Source organism: Nansenia antarctica (assembly GCF_963989245.1).
Source record: "Nansenia antarctica genome assembly, chromosome: 20".
NCBI classification, from domain to species: domain Eukaryota; kingdom Metazoa; phylum Chordata; class Actinopteri; order Argentiniformes; family Microstomatidae; genus Nansenia; species Nansenia antarctica.
The window spans coordinates 6232053-6258138 of record NC_137693.1 but is presented as its reverse complement, the minus strand read 5'-3'; the positions used below and the strand labels follow the sequence as shown (position 1 = coordinate 6258138).

The following is a 26086-nucleotide window of genomic DNA, read 5'->3' as shown; positions in this document are numbered from 1 at the left end:
GTGTCCGTGTCATGATGCTAAGCTAACATGCTAGGTTAGCCCCTAACCCGCCAGCTGACTTGACTTCTGTGGTTTCATCTCATCGTTGACTTTTGTTATAATCGTAGCTATTATTGCCAGCTTGCTTTTTTTTATTTTATTACTGTTGAGTGTTTGGAATTCATCAGATTCTGCAACGTTGTGCACTGAGAATATATTGCAATTTGTAACCTTACGAGGGCTATCTACTATTTTAACAACTGGATCGCAATAAACAAGCGGCCAGCCTAGATTTACAGTCAGTGTGACCAGTTGATGGTTTCATACGGTGAATGAATTGTGGGATAATTTTCTTGATTGATTTGCTAACTACAATCTGCCAACTATGTTTCGATAGTCTAGGTTACATAACAGCGTGCAGCCAGCTCGGTTGAAGGTATTGGGTTGGTCTAATTGCTGAAACGGGATGGAACTGGTCCCAGTTATGTATCGTTGTCAAACACTGCTTGGCTCTTGGACACCTCTTGCCCATCACTCAACAATTCAGACAGGGTTTGGTTTGAAAGACTTTAAGCCATGCAATGAAATATATTCGTTTCCCTTTCAGAATAACCCTGGGTGTTTGAGGATGGAGGAAAGAGAGAACTACAGTGAGAAGAAATCTGGCGAGAGTCACAGCTCTGCAAAAGCTCACGGTTCTGCCGATGCAGGGCCAGGGATGTGCACCGTGAGCCTGTACGCCACTCTGGGGCTCTCTCCGGAAGACGTGGACGCTCTGGCCCAGATCCCAGAGAACGAGATCAGCGTGGAGACCTTGCCTTTTCTGATAATGCAGCTGAAGACCAAACGAGCCAAGAAAGAGGAGCAGGGGGAGACCTCCCCACCAAGAGTCAGACACCAAGAGGATACCGGTTCAAAAGGTCGCGGCAGACAGGATAGTCCTGCCGTGGTGGGCCCTCGCCGGTCAAACAACCACGGCGACACTGACTACAGGAGAGGGCAAAGCTATAGACGGCCTGAGCGGACAGAAGGGAGGAGAGATTCTCGTCACACAAGGCCCTCAAGGGGCCCTCAAAAGCCATCAGACAGCTTGCCCAGGTTTCCACTCTCTTATCAAGTGGATGATTTTCGTGGAATTACGCCGAAGGTGTTTCCACACACATGCTCTCTATGTAACTCCATGTCAAATTCCAGCAAGGTAAGGGTCGTGTGATACTTCTGGAATGTATTACATTGACGGTTGAAAGACGTATTGCAGCAATTTATTGAAAGAAGTGATCTCGGCCTTTATCAGCGCGTGCATAAATGTTTCTCTTTTCCCAGACATGGAAGGACCACTTCAACGGAGTGACCCATAGTTACAGCCGACAAAAACTGTTGCTTCAGTGAGTGTTTCCTGGGAACATTTTTGCATATTACAGTTCATATTATAATGTCATATTTAGATTTTTTTAAATTACTGATCTGGTGAAATCTGAGAACAAGACGTGATGCACTACCAGATGCACTACAGTCCAGCTTAAAAATGGTGCTCAACTTGGACAGCAACATTTTCTCATCCTCTCAGACATTCAGAACAAAGAGAAAAATAGGAGCAATAACTAAGTCTTAATCAAAAAGAAAATGTATTGAGGGACACACAGAATGGCTGACGTTCCGGTGTGTAGCACCGCCCTCAGAATGTATGTGTGTAATGTAGTCTTAGTCAGTTGTACTTGTTAAGATTACATTAGTGTGGTATTGAATAATTGAAAGTTGTTAAAACATTTTGCATGTGATTTTATTAGGTTGCCTGATTTCAAGTTTGTTTTGACAGCTATCCAGATTTGGAGAAACATGAGACATCCAATAAGAAGTAAGTGGCATGAAGCTTTTTGATAGAAAACTGGCTACCTTCAATAGAATCATAATAAGGGTGGATTCACACCTAGCTAGTTGGTCCGAATCAGGGAGCGTTTCCCCTCCTAATCTGGTTCGTTTGGGCATATGTGAGCACAGCAACCGCACTCTGATCCGCAGCAAATCAACCGGACCGAGTCCGCCTAGACAAGGTGGTCTTGATCCGATTGCAATCGCTCCACGGAGTGATGCATTTGCAGTGAGAACGCACGTTACCCACAAAACGAATACAACACACAATATAATATGAAAAGAACACACTGAAAATAGATGACGGGTCAAGCATAAGACATAGATTTATTCCCAATGATTATTTCTAATAGTCATGGACATGATCGAACAAACTCATACAAGTGGTCAAATGACCAACTTACACAACTTACCATTACGTTATATCTGACTCCAAAAGACTGTTCATGATTAATAATGATTGACAATGCTTTGTCCTTACCTCTACCCCTTACCTCATCCTTACCTCTAACCCGTAATATGTTAAACTTTCAGGGTGATTCCTGTCCCACGTAGAGAGGATGTTTCTCCTCCAAGAAGAGGACCCCGTCCTTCTATGCCATATAAGAGACCACATAACTCAGAGCATGCCTCAGGTGATTACTCCCTGCACTTCTACAATCAAGTGTCCACAGGCCACAGCACAACAAGACATCCTGTTGACCCTTTCGAAACCTCCCCATCCCCTCTACCCCACTGTACAGTTCCTCTACTGTAAAAAATAAAAAAGTCCTTCTAGCATTATGTCTGCCCCTGGCCCGAGCATGACTTTTCCTTGCTGATGATGATTCACTTTCTTAGACAAATGTGTTACATATCGGAATATATTGGAACATTTAAATCACCACCTCCTCATGTTTTGTCTTTTTATCTTTAGGCGCCTATACGCACCGTTTGAAGCCCATGGTAATGACCCTTTTGTTTTCATTGCATGTTTTCTTATAACTAGCCCCCTTTCTATTCACCTCTTATATACTGTAATTTATTGGCATACATTTTGCTAGTCTTGTCTACAAATAAGACTATGATGGTATGCCATGATGATAATAAACCTGTGATTGATTAGGTGAATATGAAGTAGTGTTATACAGTCCCTGACAAAAGTCTTGTCACTGATCCATTTTGTAGAAACAACAGTTTATAACCTGACTTTTAATTAATCCATTGGTTTTAGAAATGGCTCATATGAAAGCAAAAACCCTCCCAAATTATGTTTAATATACCAAAATAAATTTGCTTCACTGAAGAAAGATTGATCAGTGAATGAACACAGAAAGGTCAGATTTTGGCAAGACAAAAGTTTTGTCGCCTACAGAGAGTAATGTGAAAATTGAACAAATAATTTACTTCAAATACAAAAATATGTTGCATAACATCAGTGAATTAAGTAGTGGTGCTGTGAGATCCATATCTAATATCTTGTATGACTTCCATGAGCTTGAAGGACTGCATCCATGCGGTTCGGCAATGATTCATACAATTTACTGATGAAGTCATCAGGAATAGCGAAGAAAGCAGTCTTACATGCCTCCCAGAGTTCATCAAGATTCTTTGGTTTCGTCTTCCATGCTTCCTCTTTCATTCTACCCCAGATGCTCAATGATGTTCATGTCTGGTGACTGGGCTGGCCAGTCCTGGAGCACCTTGATCTTCTTCGCCTTGAGGAACTTTGATGTAGAGATGGAAGTATGCGATGGAGCACAATCCTGCTGCAAAATTTGACCCCTTTTATGGTTGGGAATGTAAGAGGTAGCTAATACTTCTTGATATTTTAGGCTATTGATATGGCCTTCCACCCTGCAAATCTCTCGCACACCCCCATACTGGATGTAACCCCAGACCATGATTTTTCCGACACCAAACGTAACTGTTTTCTGGGTGAATCTCGGATCCATGCGGGCTCCAGTAGGCCTCCTGCAATATACACCTTCTGCCACTTTTCCAGCGTCCATCCTTTTAGCAGGCTGTGGGTCTTGGCAAATGCTACACGTTTTTTTAATTGCCTTTTGTTTAGTGCTGGTTTCTGGGCACTGATTCGACCATGGAGGCCATTTCGAGACAGAATTCTACAAACTGTTCTGGTTGACACGGAGTGACCAGGCCTGGTGGAGCTCTGCTGCAGTGGAAAAGGGGCTGGCCTTGGATTTTCGAGCCAACAAACGGTCCTCCCGAGCAGTTGTCTTGCGGGGTCTGCCGGACCTGGACTTCAAAAACATCTCCAGTCTCTTCAAATCTTTTTCTTATTCTTTGTACTTGACGCTGAGACTTCAGCCTCTTGATAATCAACGCTTTGGTCTCAGGGTGAATCTTAGGCATGTTGTCAGAGGTCAAGTTGCAGTTGATGTGAAGGTCTGGTGTGCTGGGGTTCTTTTTATACACACCCACTAATTGATTGATCAATTCTTGATCACAGGTGAGGCTGTAATCTAGGATTGGGTGCATCATATGACAAGGCGACAAAACTTTTGTCTTTGCAAAAACTGACTCAGTGGGCTTTACCAAGCTGTGAACGTTAGAATGCTTTTCAGCAGTTTCGTTTTGCACCAAAACATTATTTCAAAAGCTGTTGGGATTGAATTTAGCCATTTGTAAAAAAAAAAAAAAAAGATCAGAAATATATTTGAGGGGCACTTACCCAAGCGACAAGACTTTTGACATTTTGATTGGCTAATCCGTTTACATACAGTGCTATTTATGTTGATCTTTTATACCAATTTGTTATTGTTATCATTGACTGTTGCAGTTTTGTGGGCTATTATCTAAGGTATAATTATTACTGTGTGCTAACCTAAACACTTGGTTGAAGTTTGACTGTTTTATTCATAACTTGCTTCAGGCTGGAACAAAGGTGGTGGTAACCAAATTTCCCCTGGGTTCTTCTGTTGGTGTTGAAGACTTGCTGACTCTGGCTAAGCCCTTTGGCACGGTTGTAAAACATTTGGTGTTTCCCTGCAAGGTAATTTAAAAGTGTGTTGGAATAGCAAATGAATGAATACTCAACTCTTGAAATGGTCTGTAGTTGAATATCTACCAAATGTTGTCTTTTGCTTTGTTGTAGTGCTTCCTGGAGTTTAGTGAACACGAGGAGGCAGTCAGTATGGTGAACAGCTTGATGTTTGTTAATCCAGCTTACGTGAAGAACAATAAGATAACCATGTACCTGTCACCTATAGTGTGCAATATTCACGTAAGTGTACCCTCTTAAAGTCAAAACTGTCAGTCTCTCTCGTTTTTCACAGACCATAGTATGAGCTTTGTTTTTGTTTCTTCAGACACCAAGGTGTCTGGTCACTTTTTCCCGTGTTCCTCCTGGGAAGGAAAGAGAAACTGAGATTATGGAGCTGGCCAAAATGTTTGGGGAAGTGCGGAATTCTCAATTTCAACACGATCAGGTTGGCTTAACATTTTTGTGGTGATTTCAAGTTATGACTTCTTTTTATTTGTAAGGAACACAATTACTAGAGATAAATGCATAATCCAGGGCATGTATTTACAAAATGTACCAAAATGAACACACCAAAATGTGCATTGTACCACTCTTGAAGCATCTCTCTGTAGACCTTTTTCTTGTTTCTCTGCAGGCCCTGATCGAGATGGTAAATGGGAAGGATGCTGTCATTATGGTGAAGTACTACCACACCAACCCCCTCAGGATCAATGGAAAGAGTGTCAAAGTCAACTCCTCAAACAAGCGATTAATGTAAGTAAGAGTCCTTCTCCTGGGGCTTCGGTGGCCAGGTAAATTTTCCTATGGGACTCATCTGAGTGTTGGAGAAGTTTACTTCAATGGTTTTTGCCTTGTAGAGAGAGTCCTGACTCCGCCACGTCCAGAAGAGTAGAGTCCAGTAAAAGGCACAAGAGTGAAGATACCAGCAAGACCTCAAACTCAACAAACAAACAGAAAACCAGCGCAAGCAAACAACCTGTTGAGAAAGTGGTGGAGCAAGGAGAGAGCCAGAAAAGCACATCAGAGGACAACAAGGAGGACCCACTTGATATGGAAAACACGGATCCAACTGAAGAGGGGATTAAGGTGGAAGACGAAGAAAACATGTTAGATGATGTTGACGACACTGAGACTGGTGATGTTGACACTGAGACTGGTGATGTTGACATTAAGACTGGTGATGTTGACACTGAGACTGGTGATGTTGACACTGAGACTGGTGATGTTCACACTAAGACTGGCGATGATGTTGACACTAAGACTGGTGATGATGTTCACACTAAGACTGGTGATGATGTTCACATTAAGGCTGGCGATGATGTTCACACTAAGACTGGCAATGATGCTGATGCTAAGACTGGCGATGATGCTGATACTAAGGCCGGCACTGATGTTGATGCTGAAGACCCTGCTTGTTCCAAAAGTGACTCTGTTGCGGCAGACGCTAAAGACAAGAGGGAACAGGAAACCCCCGAACTTTTGGTCGACGAGAGCTTGGTGGATTCTGATCCAAAGGCTACGGATGATCCTGCTCTTTGCAATACTGACGTCCCATTGGAGGATGAGATGGAGCAGAGGAGCTTTCATGAAGATGATGTAAGGAATTCTTGTCATTCATATTTGTGACCTGAACCAACAAAGCAAGGCTTATTGTTCCCAGAATTGAAAATAAGGTTTATATCAAGTGACCAAGTTGCAGGTACCCAGCCATGGGGCCCATAAAGCATTTTTGTTTGAACCCCTCAACTTGGTTGAAATTCTGGGAACATTCCCAAGAAAAATTGGTTTGGTTGAGATCTTCCACTGTGATCATTTGAAATGGCTACTACGGTCATTTTATATTCTAGAACTGCTGAAATCTGGCTGAGATTTCATTGGCTATTGAAGTCGGTCTGACAGTGTCGTCGTCAGCCCAGACATGTTGTCTGTGGCTCAAGTCAGCAAGGCCCAGTTTCAGTCATGGATTGTTGGAATATTCTTTGACCATTGTGAGTTTGTTGGGTAGCGTTATAAGCTCGGTATCTCTAATGGTGAAATAGCTAGTCATTTGAACGGTTTCCAAGGGCACAGAATCTAGACACTACATATCTAACTACATAACACATGTTGATTTGACATTTGATATTCATTATGGAATAGTCACTGTGTAAGGTTGGCTAGTATTTGGCCTTTGAAATGGTTAACTTGGTTGAACATGGATTCAACTAGAACACATGGGCAAGTCTTTGCAGTACCATGTCTGCCCTGGCCTCTTAAAGGAGCAATAGATATGCCTAACTGTCATGTAGATTATCAGCAACCCTAGCATGGCATCATCCTGACCAGTGGGTTTAAACTGTTTGACAACTCAATGTCATTTGTTTTCATGCAGCATAGTTTCAGACCATTGAATAGAAGATTATGTAACTGTCATATTCAGTGTTTCATCAGCTTTTAAAGGTGACAAATGATTGCAATATAACCATTGTCATGAGAGACCCAATATCGCGTTGCGTTTCTTTTGAAACGGTTTGTTATGTAATTTATTGATTGATATTTCCACAGGAGGACATGGACGATATGGATTTTCCTGAGAACATGGATGATTTTGTTACATTGGATGAACTTGATAACAATGCTGCAGGGGGGTCAGATGACGGTAAGCAATGAATGATGCAAAACAAACGGATCTTACTTGACACCAAAAGAAAAATATATTCTTACTATTCAGATATATGAAAAGTGCATTACGGTCATTTGTAGATTCCAATCTATAATCAACTGTTGTTTTTATTTGCAGATCCAACTGAGTCTTCTTCACAGGTTGGTATTCATCCAAATGGCAACTACTGTACTTGGTTAATCTAGGAAGACAATGTCAACAATGGCCATGTGAACTGTGTGAATAGTTCACTCAATCAGCACTATTACTGTATGCTATTAGACTAAGGATGTGCATAACTCTTTCGAAAATGTTCATGGTCCAATAATTAGTGGGTGGTATGAACAAATAATCAATATTTCGATTACAACATTCACAAAGGCAGTCATCGGCAAGAAATCACTTAATCTTAAACGCAAAATAAGCTAACTTTAACTTATTCACTTATTTCTAGTGTTAATCTTATATCTTCTTATGAATACGGAAATTAGGCTAACATAACAATAATGCAGAACAGGGGGAAAAAGAATGCCACTAATCCCGACACATGCATTAAAGCGGTGCATGCATTTTGTATAACCAATTAAAATTACAGCTGTCCAAACCATTTCCAATTGCAAAAATTGTTTATCAATAGTCGAGCTATAGCCTACCCGAAATCAAAACAGCCAAATACACCCAAAAATAAAATGCCATCGATAAAGATTAAGTGGAATTTAATGTATGTTATTAATTCTCAAAACCCCCTCCCCTCTACTGTACTAATAGGCAGCATATTATTTTGCCACCATATTGGCATTTAGGGCAGTTTTTTCGGTTGCAAAAACAACGTTTTTGTCTTTCATTACAGGAACGAAAAGTGATTAGTATACGCCCCATCAGAAGGGGCTATGGCTTGGAGGATGTCCTCTTGAAACTGGCAGAGCCCTTTGGGAAAGTGGTGAACCATGCCATATCCTTCTACAAACAGGAGGTAGGTTTATAAATGAGATACTCTCCTGTTTTTCTATGGGGTACTAATGTTAACTAACTAATGTTGCTTTATTTCCAGGCATGGTTAGAGCTTGAAACTTCAGAACAAGCAAGTGAAATGGTGACATTTTACAAAGACAAGAAGAAAGCCCAGATCTTTGGGAAAAATGTCTATGTAAGCAAGTGCCTTACACTGCAAAAATTGGAGGTAGGTTTGGTGTAGTACCCATACTGTAACTTGATATGAGAAGATTGAAATCTGATTTTGAATAATATATCATTTGAATAAGCTATACCTATCCATATGGTGAGGTTGTAGCAGACATGGATGCTGGATGTTGTCTCTATTATATGTACAGTATGATCATGTGATGTTGTCCATGTAGGGTCCCAGTGGGAGATCCATCTACGTAGGAATGCTTCCGCTCCTGAAGTACTCTGACGCCTCCCTGTTCCGATTCTTCTATCCTTATGGAAAAATCACTGGCTTTAATTTGAACTGGCGTCAGAGAAAGGTAGCCTTTCGCGGCGGGCCCATTTTGTTATTTGAGGGGGTTTCTTAGAGAAATGTAAAAATTCTGATGTGAATTGTTTCTTCGTTTAATCTTTCAGTGCTACATCCAGATGGAGACGGTGGAAGCTGCTCAGAAAATAGTGAAGAAATATTCTCAATCCCCTGCCCGATTCAAAGGAACCAATTTAATGATCTCTTTGTGCAGAAAGGGAGATTCACTGGTACCATGGTAAAGTATTTTTTACATTAATATATTCTGACCACAAACATTATTTAGATTAGTGTTGTTTGGAATAACATCCTTGTTCGTTGAACATGTCTGAGTTATGGTTGTATCTAGCTACGTCATTTGCACTGCTAGCTCAACTGGTTTGCTCCTTTCTTTTCTTGAAACTATTGATAACTGTCCATATGCTTGTATGTATCCAGTCATTATTTTACTGTTAATGGGGTGACATTGTATTCTCTTGCTCTCTGAACACAGGAATACTCCACTGAAATACGAACGATGGTTGGCCCAGCAAAAAAAGAGGAGATATGGACACAAGGATTGTGGTGGAGATGATGGGACAAAGAGGCGTTCCGTGGGGGAGGTGAGGACATATGAATACGGGTGCATTCACTTGAGCGGTGGTATCTCTGTATCTCAGAATGTGTAGAGCGGCTGAGTGAATGGCATTGCTGTGTTTCCAGGGAAAGGAGGTCCAGAGCGCGGTGTCTGACTGCGAGGGGCCCTCTGGGGACCCTGAGGGTAAGGAGGCCGGTGGTGTTGGAGCCGTCCCAGAAGGTGAGGAGGAGGAGGAGAAGAAGGAGGAGGAACCTCTAGGTCCTTACCAACCCGACAACCCCATCGGTAAGGACACTTTTTCTTTTTTTTTTTTCTTCTTTTTTTCTCAATGATGTTGCTTTATTGGATGTTTCTCCCTGAATTGGCACGTGGTCATGTGTAAAGGAAGGTTTACTATCACTGTCATTGAGAACGTATATTGAACGTCAGTGAGACAACAAACCTGAGATTATCTTTTTCTTTTATTTGCAGGGGTTGATTATGTGGAACCAAGGACTGGATTCTTCTGCAAGCTGTGCAACATGTTCTACACCAATGAGAAAACAGCCAAATCGATCCACTGTAGCAGTGAGGAACATTACCTGAACCTTAAGGTGATTTTCTGCTCTTTTTTTTAAAGGAACAAACAGAAGAATGAGCATGTCGCTGAAAAGCATTATAAGAACTTCTGCGTCATTAACCTTGGTAGACCAGAACACGTTCTCCACTTTCCTCAGTTTTTTACTGTCAATCTACATCTCTAAATAAATATACAGTGCCTTTGGCAAGTATTCCCACCTCTGGACCGTTTCCACATTTAGTTGTTTACAACCAGACTTTAAAATTAGGGCTGTCAAAGTGAACGCGTTGGAAACCTTAAAGGTTGGAAATCTTAATGAGGTTGTAACACAACAGAATGTGGAGGGAAAAAGAAAGGAGAGAAAGTCTGGGGGGGTGAATATTTACTGACGGCACTGTAGGGATTTGTCACCTCCCAGAGCACCCAGGAATCTCTGCCAAATTCAAAGATGAGGTTACTATGGCGATGTGTTAATGTAGTGCTGGTGTTCTTGGGCATCAGTGGCGTTCCTTTTGGGACTTATTATCTAGTTTAAATGATTTCTTGTCTTTTTTTTTCAGAAAAGGATGGATGACAAAAAACAGTCCTCAACTGAGTGAGAAGATTGTCGTCCTCTTATGTTCCCTAGCAGTGGAAGATTGGCAGTGTTAATCAATTCTGTTTTGTTTTAAACATTCCAGTCTTTTATGTTACTGATGACACAACCTATTTGCAGAAAGGTTCTTTCATAATATAGTCCTGTTGTGTGGTTATGACCGGTACATTAATTAAGTTGTCTCTTATTGAATAAACTCAAATGTTCGTTTGAAGAATCCTTCCACTTTTCCTGCTATGACTGATGGATAGATGATTAAACTTACTTAATTAAAAAAAAAAAGTATTTGTTGTAAGTCGTTGGCTGCATACCAAACATGTAAATGTGATATAAATGTGCCGAACAGGCCACTCAGAATGATCAGCAGGACTATAGAGAGACCATGTAAACCAATGAAAGGTCTCTTCTCTCAGGTGAGGAGGTACAGAACCCTCAGAAGTCCATCCCCCTGGGCATTGTAGCATCCTTGCTCATCTGCTTCCTGGCTTACTTTGGTGTGTCTGCGGCCCTGACCCTTATGATGCCTTACTACATGCTCAGCGTGAATAGCCCGCTACCTGTGGCATTTACATACATCGGCTGGGGCCCTGCAAAGTATGCCGTGGCAGTAGGCTCCCTTTGTGCACTTGCAACAAGGTATGGTGATGAAATGTTGCCCTGCCGTGTCATCTATAACTACTACTATCTATACATGGGGTGATATAACAAGAGATAGACCCCTAATTTATAGCACAGTAACCCATGCTCAGATACTCATATCATATGTTAAACAATAGGAACAAATACAATCCACTTTTTAGGGCTCAGATGGTGTCTAATGGTGGCGTCATCCAATTCATCAAACTGAGGGAAAACGTTGAGTATGTATGAATGATTATATGACTAACTGTAATAAAAATGTGTTGGTCCAACAGTCTCCTGGGATCAATGTTCCCCATGCCACGGGTCCTCTTTGCCATGGCCAGGGATGGGCTTCTCTTCAAGCCCCTCAGTAACATGAGTTCTCGACAAAGTCCTGTCATTGCCACTCTGTCTTCGGGTGTTGTGGCGGGTATGCAGTTGAGCGTCATGACATGATTGAGACTGAATCATTACACTCTGTGGAGATGACGTAAAAAAAATCTGTTTGGATTCCCTCTCATAATTCACTTATCAAAAAAAGTTAATTATTTGATGTTTCTGTTTTGGCAGCAATCATGGCTCTATTATTTGATCTGAAGGCACTTGTTGACATGATGTCAATTGGAACACTCTTTGCCTACACTCTTGTAGCAATATGTATTCTGATATTAAGGTATGCATCGTTCAAATCAAATTAAATTATATGTGGGAGGTCTTAATCAAGTTATCTGTGGGAGAAACGAAAAACAACAAACTAATTGATAGAGGCAGTCCATCCTTTTCTGGTTGGCAAAACATTCTTAACAATTGTTGCATTCGCACAAAACATTAACTATATTTCACAAAATCCAAATATACTTATACGTATAAATATATATGTTTTATTAGTATAAAGTAAACGTATATAATGTAGTTATTGGTTACTGTGACTTGTATGTGTTTCAGGTACCAACCAGATGCCTCTGAGGGTTCCATTGATGATGACAAATCTGAATCATTCTCTGTGACTAGGCTCCTCCACCCTCCCTCTCATCCCACTGCTCGAACCTCTAAAAATGTATCCATGTTTACTGTCTTTATTAGTGAGTGATTCTCTTTATATCCTTTTCTCTCGGTTTTATACTGTATTTGGTCTCATATTCAATACTTTGACCAAGTTCATGTTGTTTTATGAGTATTTTTAGCTATAGTTTTAAGTGTCATCATGACCAAGGCTGTGGAGTCTGTGCTGAACCAGGAGTGGTGGAGTCTTTTATTGGTCTCTGTGATCCTTTTGCTTCTGGTTCTCACTGTCACCATTATCTGGAGACAGCCTCAAAGTACAACCAAAGCTGCTTTCATGGTAAGGTTTCAGTACAGTATTGAAAATAGAGTAGGATGATATTAAACCGGAACGTTTGTTTGACTACATTTTGTTTGATATTTCTGTAGGTTCCTTTCATTCCAGTGCTTCCTATTTTGAGTACTTTTGTCAATGTCTATTTAATGGTTCAATTGGGAGAAGACACATGGATTCGTTATGCTGTTTGGATGGCAGTGGGTAAGAAATATCTATGAACATCATGAAACATACTTTAAGTACAATTAAATCTATTATTTAAGTATTATGTCATTGTAATAATATATTTAGTGACATTGCATTTCTTCACATAGGGTTACTCATCTACTTTTGCTATGGAGTTCATCACAGTGTGCAAAAGCAAAGGCTAGAAAATGCACACAACCAAGCCAACATTCAAAGCCTCAACACAAACATGGATCAGAACTTTGTGACAGAGGATAACTCCTGTGGACCTGATATCTGATATGCAATTTGAACTGAAGATCTGAAAATAAATGAAGAAGAAAAAGAGACAATATTGTTTAATGTAGTCATGAGGACAAAAAGGTCATGAAATGTCTAATCTTATTTTATCTTTCGAAATATATGCCCATCTAAGTCATTACACCGTATATATTAATTATGTCAGAAACGTGTAATTGTGGATGTCATAAATAGAGTTATAGCTTACATACACAATAATAAAATGTATATTAATAGAGAAATCTGAAAGGTTATGGAATAATTGGTTAGAAACATCCTTCATTGTATGATGTGGAGCAATGCAATATGATTTTAAACTGTACATTGAAATGTTTTCACTGTCGAATTACTAAATATAATAGATGTTTTTATTCTGTTGTGATTGATCTGATTGTGACAATTTCTCTATCAAATAAGTGTTTTCTTCGCTATATTCCACACTATGTAATTGTTTGCCTGACTGGCCATCGGATTTGGGCAACTAATAGCTAAAAAGCAATACTGTTTTCTTATTTTAGCGTATTAAAGTAGCAAAGACCACAGTGCATTGACCACCAGTCAAACTCCTAAAACGTCTACCACCCAAAAAGGGGCGTGGACATGACAGGAGGGCAAAGTTCCCGGATACTAGATTTCTCGCATACTCACATTTCACGTACTTATACAGTGTGAACGCACTGCATACTCAAAATCTACGTCATACCTAGCATGAATATTATACTAGTACACTATTCCGAACACAGCCTTTACGTGAGCTTAGAATGATAAGGTTCTATCTCCGTTTAGGGCAGTTCAGAGATATTGAGCGTCAAAGTTTTTACATTATGTTTTGTGAGATGGAACCTTTGTATTTTATGAATTACTAACTCAAAAATGTCAACATTTTAAAAAATAACACCACACAGGCATTAATAAACACCTAATGGATCAGATTATGTAAAAAAAAAAACTCAATTTTGACAAAAATGGAGAAAGAACCGTATAATTCTAACGTCACCTATAGGCTTCATCCTAGTCTCACTCCATTGGCTTAGCTTCTTCCTACTGGGAGGGACTCTCTGGGGGTTGTCCCCAGACTACCGTGGGATTGGTCGAAGAGCAGCATACCCTGCACCGATTGGTTGTCAGCTACATCCTGTTTGCTTACGGTCCTGCTCGCTGTGTCTCCAAGACAGACTAGCCCCAAAACTCGAGAGGACATCATCTTAAACGCAAACGGTATGTATTATTATATGCACGGTCTTTTCAGCGTTAAACAAAGATATCTTGATTAATTTGTTAACGACAATTTGAATTTGTCGTCTGTTTGCCATAGTCTAGAGTCTCGAGCGTGCGTACCGCGTAACACGGTGTAGCCAGCTAAATGGGTCGGTCTAATTGCTGGCATGGTATGGAACGCGTCCCATTTTATGTATCGTTATCAAACACTGATGAACAATTTCAGGACGATGAATTCGTTTTTATCATCTCACAAATACAAACATCGAGACAGTAATCTAGTTACATGTGCACATCTAATGGGGTCTAATTTGTCAGACTCGCGTGGTGGCGGTAACAACGAGAAGGCCACAAAGGCTAGATGGCGGTTGGCTGTAACGTTATGTCCATGTGATTATGCTAAGCTAACATGCTAGGTAGCCCGTTGTGTCCGTGTCATGATGCTAAGCTAACATGCTAGGTTAGCCCCTAACCCGCCAGCTGACTTGACTTCTGTGGTTTCATCTCATCGTTGACTTTTGTTATAATCGTAGCTATTATTGCATCTTGCTTTTTTTTATTATTACTGTTGAGTGTTTGGAATTCTAAAGGTATTGGGTTGGTCTAATTGCTGAAACGGGATGGAACTGGTCCCAGTTATGTATCGTTGTCAAACACTGCTTGGCTCTTGGACACCTCTTGCCCATCACTCAACAATTCAGACAGGGTTTGGTTTAAAAGACTTTAAGCCATGCAATGAAATATACTCGTTTCCCTTTCAGAATAACCCTGGGTGTTTGAGGATGGAGGAAAGAGAGAACTACAGTGAGAAGAAATCTGGCGAGAGTCACAGCTCTGCAAAAGCTCACGGTTCTGCCGATGCAGGGCCAGGGATGAGCACCGTGAGCCTGTACGCCACTCTGGGGCTCTCTCCGGAAGACGTGGACGCTCTGGCCCAGATCCCAGAGAACGAGATCAGCGTGGAGACCTTGCCTTTTCTGATAATGCAGCTGAAGACCAAACGAGCCAAGAAAGAGGAGCAGGGGGAGACCTCCCCCCCAAGAGTCAGACACCAAGAGGATACCGGTTCAAAAGGTCGCGGCAGACAGGGTAGTCCTGCCGTGGTGGGCCCTCGCCGGTCAAACAACCACGGCGACACTGACTACAGGAGAGGGCAAAGCTATAGACGGCCTGAGCGGACAGAAGGGAGGAGAGATTCTTGTCACGCAAGGCCCTCAAGGGGCCCTCAAAAGCCATCAGACAGCTTGCCCAGGTTTCCACTCTCTTATCAAGTGGATGATTTTCGTGGAATTACGCCGAAGGTGTTTCCACACACATGCTCTCTATGTAACTCCATGTCAAATTCCAGCAAGGTAAGGGTCGTGTGATACTTCTGGAATGTATTACATTGACGGTTGAAAGACGTATTGCAGCAATTTATTGAAAGAAGTGATCTCGGCCTTTATCAGCGCGTGCATAAATGTTTCTCTTTTCCCAGACATGGAAGGACCACTTCAACGGAGTGACCCATAGTTCCAGCCGACGACAACTGTTGCTTCAGTGAGTGTTTCCTGGGAACATTTTTGCATATTACAGTTCATATTATAATGTCATTTAGATTTGTTTAAATTACTGATCTGGTGAAATCTGAGAACAAGACGTGATGCACTACCAGATGCACTACAGTCCAGCTTAAAAATGGTGCTCAACTTGGACAGCAACATTTTCTCATCCTCTCAGACATTCAGAACAAAGAGAAAAATAGGAGCAATAACTAAGTCTTAATCAAAAAGAAAATGTATTGAGGGACACACAGAATGGCTGACGTTTCGGTGTGTAGCACCGCCCTCAGAATGTATGTGTGTGACGTAGTCTTAGTCAGTTGTACTTGTTAAGATTACATTAGTGTGTAACATTTTGCATGTGATTTTATTAGGTTGCCTGATTTCAAGTTTGTTTTGACAGATATCCAGATTTGGAGAAACATGAGACATCCAATAAGAAGTAAGTGGCATGAAACTTTTTGATAGAAAACTGGCTACCTTCAATAGAATCATAGTAAGGGTGGATTCACACGTAGCTAGTTGGTCCGAATCAGGGAGCGTTTCCCCTCCTAATCTGGTTCGTTTGGGCATATGTGAACACAGCAACCGCACTCTGATCCGCAGCAAATCAACCGGACCGAGTCCGCCTAGACAAGGTGGTCTTGATCCGATTGCAATCGCTCCACGGAGTGATGCATTTGCAGTGAGAACGCACGTTACCCACAAAACGAATACAACACACAATATAATATGAAAATAACACACTGAAAATAGATGACGGGTCAAGCATAAGACATAGATTTATTCCCAATGATTATTTCTAATAGTCATGGACATGATCGAACAAACTCATACAAGTGGTCAAATGACCAACTTACACAACTTAACATTACGTTATATCTGACTCCAAAAGACTGTTCATGATTAATAATGATTGACAATGCTTTGTCCTTACCTCTAACCCGTAATATGTTAAACTTTCAGGGTGATTCCTGTCCCACGTAGAGAGGATGTTTCTCCTCCAAGAAGAGGACCCCGTCCTTTTATGCCATATAAGAGATCACATAACTCAGAGCATGCCTCAGGTGATTACTCCCTGCACTTCTACAATCAAGTGTCCACAGGCCACAGCACAACAAGACATCCTGTTGACCCTTCCGAAACCTCCCCATCCCCTCTACCCCACTGTACAGTTCCTCTACTGTAAAAAATAAAAAAAGTCCTTCTAGCATTATGTCTGCCCCTGGCCCGAGCATGACTTCCTTGCTGATGATGATTCACTTTCTTAGACAAATGTGTTACATATCGGAATATATTGGAACATTTAAATCACCACCTCCTCATGTTTTGTCTTTTTATCTTTAGGTGTCTATACGCACCGTTTGAAGCCGATGGTAATGACCCTTTTGTTTTCATTGCATGTTTTCTCATAACTAGCCCCCTTTCTATTCACCTCTTATATACTGTAATTTATTGGCATACATTTTGCTAGTCTTGTCTACAAATAAGACTATGATGGTATGCCATGATGATAATAAACCTGTGATTGATTAGGTGAATATGAAGTAGTGTTATACTGTAGATGTTATCCTACACTTTAGAATGCCATTTTGATTGGCTAATCCGTTTACATACAGTGCTATTTATGTTGATCTTTTATACCAATTTGTTATTGTTCTCATTGACTGTTGCAGTTTTGTGGGCTATTATCTAAGGTATAATTATTACTGTGTGCTAACCTAAACACTTGGTTGAAGTTTGACTGTTTTATTCATAACTTGCTTCAGGCTGGAACAAAGGTGGTGGTAACCAAATTTCCCCGGGGTTCTTCTGTTGGTGTTGAAGACTTGCTGACTCTGGCTAAGCCCTTTGGCACGGTTGTAAAACATTTGGTGTTTCTCTGCCAGGTAATTTAAAAGTGTGTTGGAATAGCAAATGAATGAATACTCAACTCTTGAAATTGTCTGTAGTTTAATATCTACCAAATGTTGTCTTTTGCTTTGTTGTAGGGCTTCCTGGAGTTTAGTGAACACGAGGAGGCAGTCAGTATGGTGAACAGCTTGATGCGTGTTAAGCCAGCTTACGTGAAGAACAATAACATAACCATGTACCTGTCACCTAGGGTGTGCAATATTCATGTAAGTGTACCCTCTTAAAGTCAAAACTGTCAGTCTCTCCCGTTTTTCACAGACCATAGTATGAGCTTTGTTTTTGTTTCTTCAGACACCAAGGTTGGATGAACCAGAGAAACGGTCAACCAAACGCAACATCAACAACGCACTGGTCACTTTTTCCTGTGTTCCTCCTGGGAAGGAAAGAGAAACTGAGATTATGGAGCTGGCCAAAATGTTTGGGGAAGTGCGGCATTCTCAATTTCAAAACGATCAGGTTGGCTTAACATTTTTGTGGTGATTTCAAGTTATGACTTCTTTTTATTTGTAAGGAACACAATTACTAGAGATAAATGCATAATCCAGGGCATGTATTTACAAAATGTACCAAAATGAACACACCAAAATGTGCATTGTACCACTCTTGAAGCATCTCTCTGTAGACCTTTTTCTTGTTTCTCTGCAGGCCCTGATCGAGATGGTAGATTGGGAGGATGCTGTCATTATGGTGAAGTACTACCACACCAACCCCCTCAGGATCAATGGAAAGAGTGTCAAAGTCAACTCCTCAAACAAGCGATTAAGGTAAGTAATGAGTCCTTCTCCTGGGGCTTCGGTGGCCAGGTTAATTTTCCTATGGGACTCATCTGAGTGTTGGAGAAGTTTACTTCAATGGTTTTTGCCTTGTAGAGAGAGTCCTGACTCCGCCACGTCCAGAAGAGTAGAGTCCAGTAAAAGGCACAAGAGTGAAGATACCAGCAAGACCTCAAACTCAACAAACAAACAGAAAACCAGCGCAAGCAAACAACCTGTTGAGAAAGTGGTGGAGCAAGGAGAGAGCCAGAAAAGCACATCAGAGGACAACAAGGAGGACCCACTTGATATGGAAAACACGGATCCAACTGAAGAGGGGATTACGGTGGAAGACGAAGAAAACATGTTAGATGATGTTGACGACACTGAGACTGGTGATGTTGACACTGAGACTGGTGATGTTCACACTGAGACTGGTGATGATGTTCACACTGAGACTGGTGATGTTGACACTGAGACTGGTGATGTTCACACTAAGACTGGTGATGTTGACACTAAGACTGGTGATGTTGACACTGAGACTGGTGATGTTCACATTAAGGCTGGCGATGATGTTCACACTGAGACTGGCGATGATGCTGATGCTAAGAATGGCGATGATGCTGATGCTAAGACTGGCGATGATGCTGATGCTAAGACTGGCGATGATGCTGATGCTAAGGCCGGCACTGATGTTGATGCTGAAGACCCTGCTTGTTCCAAAAGTGACTCTGTTGCGGCAGACGCTAAAGACAAGAGGGAACAGGAAACCCCCGAACTTTTGGTCGACGAGAGCTTGGTGGATTCTGATCCAAAGGCTACGGATGATCCTGCTCTTTGCAATACTGACGTCCCATTGGAGGATGAGATGGAGCAGAGGAGCTTTCATGAAGATGATGTAAGGAATTCTTGTCATTCATATTTGTGACCTGAACCAACAAAGCAAGGCTTATTGTTCCCAGAATTGAAAATAAGGTTTATATCAAGTGACCAAGTTGCAGGTACCCAGCCATGGGGCCCATAAAGCATTTTTGTTTTAACCCCTCAACTTGGTTGAAATTCTGGGAACATTCCCAAGAAAAATTGGTTTGGTTGAGATCTTCCACTGTGATCATTTGAAATGGCTACTACGGTCATTTTATATTCTAGAACTGCTGAAATCTTGCTGAGATTTCATTGGCTAATCAAGTCGGTCTGACAGTGTCGTCGTCAGCCCAGACATGTTGTCTGTGGCTCAAGTCAGCAAGGCCCAGTTTCAGTCATGGATTGTTGGAATATTCTTTGACCATTGTGAGTTTGTTGGGTAGCGTTATAAGCTTGGTATCTCTAATGGTGAAATAGCTAGTCATTTGAACGGTTTCCAAGGGCACAGAATCTAGACACTACATATCTAACTACATAACACATGTTGATTTGACATTTGATATTCATTATGGAATAGTCACTGTGTAAGGTTGGCTAGTATTTGGCCTTTGAAATGGTTAACTTAATGGTTGAACATGGATTCAACTAGAACACATGGGCAAGTCTTTGCAGTACCATGTCTGCCCTGGCCTCTTAAAGGAGCAATAGATATGCCTAACTGTCATGTAGATTATCGGCAACCCTAGCATGGCATCATCCTGACCAGTGGGTTTAAACTGTTTGACAACTCTCAGTGTTTCCTCCAGGAATTTTTACATTGGTGGCGGGTAGCCCTGACCGCGCGCACCGCGTGCACGATTTTTTTTCCCCGCGCACGCGTGCTCAAAACAACGACGTAATTTCAGCCAAAACTAGAGGATGGCCCAAATTTTTTTTATGAAAATACAGAATATAAACTTGTGACTGACAGTCACATACACACACACAAAGATCATCAGCTATAATATAATACGAATTACAATAATTACAGAAGTAAATTCACAGTCAGATGGAGCATTCGGTAAACAGCTGAGTATCAGCTGAGTTAAAGAAAACAAACTCTTACCTTTGATGACACCCACATCAGCCCTGTTTTCCCGTACTTCTCCCGTGTGTCTCTTATTGTCTGTGTCTGCATGTTTTTCCAGCATGTAATTCCGTTGTCAATAAAAAAATCGTCTCCCCTTCTTTTCCCCTTGACAATACTGTGTCGTTGCTAAAGTGACGGCACATAAGAATCGTTTTTTGACTTGCTAATGTCTGCTGATACACCACCACAGCTAGCCGATGCTGATGGCTCTCCCGCTGTAGCTTATTTGTGCACCTAGCTAGCTAGATCAGCTTTTTGTATCTTTTAGATGCTAGGCTGATCCGGAGGCTGGATGCTGAACGTAGCACTTGAAACTGGAAAAATATCCAGGCATATTCTGACAAGTCTCGCGAGAGTTATCCAAAATAAGCCAGGATTTTCCTTTAGCGACGTTGATGGAATACCCCCCTGGACTGCAGCTGCTCCCGCGTTAGCATTAGCATCCATCTTTTCTTCTCCCTTCTCACCGTCACGAGCTCAAATTACACTTGTCGGCCGATCTAACTCTTAACACTCACTTACAGGACTTCTGACACCATGTCGTGTTATTCTATTAAACATACACGTGAGTCCTTCTGTATTTCAATGTAGTGTCTTTATTTTAACTCGCTCTGTAAGCTCTACAATACCGGTCTCTTGTTGTCTCGTCGTAACCTGCCCACCTGACCTGATGTCACTACGGTGACCTGTACACAGAATACCACAGTTCACATTTAGACCAATCAGGAGCCCTTGTGTCACGTCGTCAACTGAATGTTTAATGTCATTAATCTGATTTTGGATCAGCGGTTAGAGAGAGATGGGCGTGGATTTAGGTGTACTTTTAGTCAACATCCATTATCCATTATAGCGCTGATCTAGGATCAGATATATTTTAATCAGCTAAAATGTTCAGATTTTTTTATTTATTTTTTTGAGAACTTTTTTTTGTTTTGTTTGTGGACTGAATCAATTTGTGGCGGAGGAAATTCATTCGTGGCGGCCCGCCACCAATAAATGCATATAGAGGAAACACTGACTCAATGTCATTTGTTTTCATGCAGCATAGTTTCAGACCATTGAATAGAAGATTATGTAACTGTCATATTCAGTGTTTCATCAGCTTTTAAAGGTGACAAATGATTGCAGCATAACCATTGTCATGAGAGACCCAATATCGCGTTGCGTTGCTTTTGAAACTCTTTGTTATGTAATTTATTGATTGATATTTCCACAGGAGGACATGGACGATATGGATTTTCCTGAGAACATGGATGATTTTGTTACATTGGATGAACTTGATAACAATGCTGCAGGGGGGTCAGAGGACGGTAAGCAATGAATGATGCAAAACAAACGGATCTTACTTGACACCAAAAGAAAAATATATTCTTACTATTCAGATATATGAAAAGTGCATTACGGTCATTTGTAGATTCCAATCTATAATCAACTCTTGTTCTTATTTGCAGATCCAACTGAGTCTTCTTCACAGGTTGGTATTCATCCAAATGGCAACTACTGTACTTGGTTCATCTAGGAAGACAATGTCAACAATGGCCATGTGAACTGTGTGAATAGTTCACTCAATCAGCACTATTACTGTATGCTATTAAACTAAGGATGTGCATAACTCTTTCGAAAATGTTCATGGTCCAATAATTAGTGGGTGGTATGAACAAATAATCAATATTTCGATTACAACATTCACAAAGGCAGTCATCGGCAAGAAATCACTTAATCTTAAACGCAAAATAAGCCAACTTTAACTTATTCACTTATTTCTAGTGTTAATCTTATATCTTCTTATGAATACGGAAATTAGGCTAACATAACAATAATGCAGAACAGGGGGAAAAAGAATGCCACTAATCCCGACACATGCATTAAAGCGGTGCATGCATTTTGTATAACCAATTAAAATTACAGCTGTCCAAACCATTTCCAATTGCAAAAATTGTTTATCAATAGTCGAGCTATAGCATACCCGAAATCAAAACAGCCAAATACACCCAAAAATAAAATGCCATCGATAAAGATTAAGTGGAATTTAATGTATGTTATTAATTCTCAAAACCCCCTCCCCTCTACTGTACTAATAGGCAGCATATTATTTTGCCACCATATTGGCATTTAGGGCAGTTTTTTCGGTTGCAAAAACAACGTTTTTGTCTTTCATTACAGGAACGAAAAGTGATTAGTATACGCCCCATCAGAAGGGGCTATGGCTTGGAGGATGTCCTCTTGAAACTGGCAGAGCCTTTTGGGAAAGTGGTGAACCATGCCATATCCTTCTACAAACAGGAGGTAGGTTTATAAATGAGATACTCTCCTGTTTTTCTATGGGGTACTAATGTTAACTAACTAATGTTGCTTTATTTCCAGGCATGGTTAGAGCTTGAAACTTCAGAACAAGCAAGTGAAATGGTGACATTTTACAAAGACAAGAAGAAAGCCCAGATCTTTGGGAAAAATGTCTATGTAAGCAAGTGCCTTACACTGCAAAAATTGGAGGTAGGTTTGGTGTAGTACCCATACTGTAACTTGATATGAGAAGATTGAAATCTGATTTTGAATAATATATCATTTGAATAAGCTATACCTATCCATATGGTGAGGTTGTAGCAGACATGGATGCTGGATGTTGTCTCTATTATATGTACAGTATGATCATGTGATGTTGTCCATGTAGGGTCCCAGTGGGAGATCCATCTACGTAGGAATGCTTCCGCTCCTGAAGTACTCTGACGCCTCCCTGTTCCGATTCTTCTATCCTTATGGAAAAATCACTGGCTTTAATTTGAACTGGCGTCAGAGAAAGGTAGCCTTTCGCGGCGGGCCCATTTTGTTATTTGAGGGGGTTTCTTAGAGAAATGTAAAAATTCTGATGTGAATTGTTTCTTCGTTTAATCTTTCAGTGCTACATCCAGATGGAGACGGTGGAAGCTGCTCAGAAAATAGTGAAGAAATATTCTAAATCCCCTGCCCGATTCAAAGGAACCAATTTAATGATCTCTTTGTGCAGAAAGGGAGATTCACTGGTACCATGGTAAAGTATTTTTTACATTAATATATTCTGACCACAAACATTATTTAGATTAGTGTTTGGAATAACATCCTTGTTCGTTGAACATGTCTGAGTTATGGTTGTATCTAGCTACATCATTTGCACTGCTAGCTCAACTGGTTTGCTCCTTTCTTTTCTTGAAACTATTGATAACTGTCCATATGCTTGTATGTATCCAGTCATTATTTTACTGTTAATGGGGTGACATTGTATTCTCTTGCTCTCTGAACACAGGAATGCTCCACTGAAATACGAACAACGATGGTTGGCCCAGCAAAAAAAGAGGAGATATGGACACAAGGATTGTGGTGGAGATGATGGGACAAAGAGGTGTTCCGTGGGGGAGGTGAGGACATATGAATACGGGTGCATTCACTTGTGCGGTGGTATCTCTGTATCTCAGAATGTGTAGAGCGGCTGAGTGAATGACATTGCTGTGTTTCCAGGGAAAGGAGGTCCAGAGCGCGGTGTCTGACTGCGAGGGGCCCTCTGGGGACCCTGAGGGTAAGGAGGCCGGTGGTGTTGGAGCCGTCCCAGAAGGTGAGGAGGAGGAGGAGGAGGAGGAGGAGGAGGAGAAGAAGGAGGAGGAACCTCTAGGTCCTTACCAACCCGACAACCCCATCGGTAAGGACACTTTTTCTTTTTTTTTTTTCTTCTTTTTTTCTCAATGATGTTGCTTTATTGGATGTTTCTCCCTGAATTGGCACGTGGTCATGTGTAAAGGAAGGTTTACTATCACTGTCATTGAGAACGTATATTGAACGTCAGTGAGACAACAAACCTGAGATTATCTTTTTCTTTTATTTGCAGGGGTTGATTATGTGGAACCAAGGACTGGATTCTTCTGCAAGCTGTGCAACATGTTCTACACCAATGAGAAAACAGCCAAATCGATCCACTGTAGCAGTGAGGAACATTACCTGAACCTTAAGGTGATTTTCTGCTCTTTTTTTTAAAGGAACAAACAGAAGAATGAGCATGTCGCTGAAAAGCATTATAAGAACTTCTGCGTCATTAACCTTGGTAGACCAGAACACGTTCTCCACTTTCCTCAGTTTTTTACTGTCAATCTACATCTCTAAATAAATATACAGTGCCTTTGGCAAGTATTCCCACCTCTGGACCGTTTCCACATTTAGTTGTTTACAACCAGACTTTAAAATTAGGGCTGTCAAAGTGAACGCGTTGGAAACCTTAAAGGTTGGAAATCTTAATGAGGTTGTAACACAACAGAATGTGGAGGGAAAAAGAAAGGAGAGAAAGTCTGGGGGGGGGGTGAATATTTACTGACGGCACTGTAGGGATTTGTCACCTCCCAGAGCACCCAGGAATCTCTGCCAAATTCAAAGATGAGGTTACTATGGCGATGTGTTAATGTAGTGCTGGTGTTCTTGGGCATCAGTGGCGTTCCTTTTGGGACTTATTATCTAGTTTAAATGATTTCTTGTCTTTTTTTTTTTCAGAAAAGGATGGATGACAAAAAACAATCCTCAACTGAGTGAGAAGATTGTCGTCCTCTTATGTTCCCTAGCAGTGGAAGATTGGCAGTGTTAATCAATTCTGTTTTGTTTTAAACATTCCAGTCTTTTATGTTACTGATGACACAACCTATTTGCAGAAAGGTTCTTTCATAATATGTGTGGTGGCCTGGGAAAACCCGTCGGATGTCGCTGGCGTTCGTTTGTGGCAAAGAGCAAAAATAGATGGAAATCGCGATTTTTGGCGATTTTGATATTATGTGGTATTCTAGTACTTTGAACTCCATACTACATTATGGTGAATAAACATTTTAAGAAAACAAAAGAGAAAGTACTTATTTTTATGTTTTGGAATGGAATGGACTTTGTCATTGCTACAGTACAGGTACCAAACAACGAAATTTAGGAGGGGTGGCTCCCCTGGTGTTAGGAAAGGATTTATTTTTTTTTTTTAGAAAAAGCATAAAAGCATAAAATCACAAGAAGGTAAAGGAGCTGGTTTACATCAATAGGCTATGTACACAATCCACTGTACTATACTGCACAGATAGTCAACTAGGGTTGTCATATTGCACAAAAGTATTTTTTCACATTATTTTAAAGTGTCACAGTTTGCAGGCTTGAAAATGTACATGTTTGTGCCTCAGCACTCAGCACTTTTTGTGGTGGCTAGTTTGCTAGAGAAACAACGTCACGTTGAACGTGTCTCATTCTCAGTTAAGCAACGCACGCACACATGAGCGAAAGGAGAGACGATACTTCCACCTGTGTTATTGCCAGTTTACTGATGCTCACAATAAGCATAAAGTAATAAAATCTTAACTAGAAGACACACAAATGGATCTGTCCCTCGCATACCGACGAGGCGAGCAGACTAACACCGCATCACAAGCAGACAAACGAGACCGGCCGATCTGCATAGGCTCCTCCCCCGACCCGGAGGAGAAAGGGGTAGTAATGACTTGGCTTGTCCCGTTACGATTACCCCATCCAACAGTTGAGGGAAAGTACGAACATCTGCGCCATCTACCCATAC

The 26086-nt window shown here is 41.1% G+C and overlaps 4 protein-coding genes across 4 annotated transcripts; all 4 read left to right on the top strand.

The window, feature by feature from the left end:
* Window positions 1-607: 607 nt before the first annotated feature.
* On the top strand, window positions 608-7483 carry LOC308174921 (matrin-3-like; the record flags this gene model as incomplete). The annotated part of the gene is made up of 11 exons (XM_080550033.1): window positions 608-1177; window positions 1303-1364; window positions 1796-1834; window positions 2383-2483; window positions 2765-2793; window positions 4724-4843; window positions 4946-5074; window positions 5160-5279; window positions 5469-5587; window positions 5692-6430; window positions 7379-7483. 11 exons carry the CDS (start codon window positions 608-610, stop codon window positions 7481-7483), a joined length of 2133 nt encoding a protein of 710 aa, XP_080406159.1.
* An 838-nt stretch (window positions 7484-8321) lies between these two features.
* LOC308174723 (uncharacterized protein) lies at window positions 8322-10922 on the top strand. Its single transcript, XM_080549826.1, has 8 exons — window positions 8322-8448; window positions 8527-8655; window positions 8834-8962; window positions 9060-9190; window positions 9446-9554; window positions 9655-9814; window positions 10001-10122; window positions 10649-10922. The coding sequence occupies exons 2-8, from the start codon at window positions 8566-8568 to the stop codon at window positions 10685-10687; spliced, it is 780 nt and encodes a 259-aa protein (XP_080405952.1). The 5' UTR covers window positions 8322-8448; window positions 8527-8565; the 3' UTR covers window positions 10688-10922.
* A 149-nt stretch (window positions 10923-11071) lies between these two features.
* On the top strand, window positions 11072-13400 carry LOC308174920 (cationic amino acid transporter 2-like; the record flags this gene model as incomplete). The annotated part of the gene is made up of 7 exons (XM_080550032.1): window positions 11072-11319; window positions 11598-11734; window positions 11875-11977; window positions 12250-12386; window positions 12495-12646; window positions 12736-12844; window positions 12958-13400. Coding segments are annotated over 7 exons (1038 nt in total), but the record flags the coding sequence as incomplete, so codon positions are not given.
* Window positions 13401-14235: 835 nt separating this feature from the next.
* On the top strand, window positions 14236-25326 carry LOC308174919 (uncharacterized protein). Its single transcript, XM_080550031.1, has 21 exons — window positions 14236-14326; window positions 15088-15678; window positions 15804-15865; window positions 16271-16309; window positions 16834-16934; window positions 17215-17243; window positions 17637-17756; window positions 17859-17987; window positions 18073-18237; window positions 18427-18545; window positions 18651-19431; window positions 21743-21836; window positions 21978-22004; window positions 22643-22812; window positions 22891-23019; window positions 23198-23326; window positions 23424-23554; window positions 23807-23918; window positions 24019-24196; window positions 24383-24504; window positions 25036-25326. The coding sequence occupies exons 2-21, from the start codon at window positions 15109-15111 to the stop codon at window positions 25072-25074; spliced, it is 3246 nt and encodes a 1081-aa protein (XP_080406157.1). The 5' UTR covers window positions 14236-14326; window positions 15088-15108; the 3' UTR covers window positions 25075-25326.
* Window positions 25327-26086: the final 760 nt, after the last annotated feature.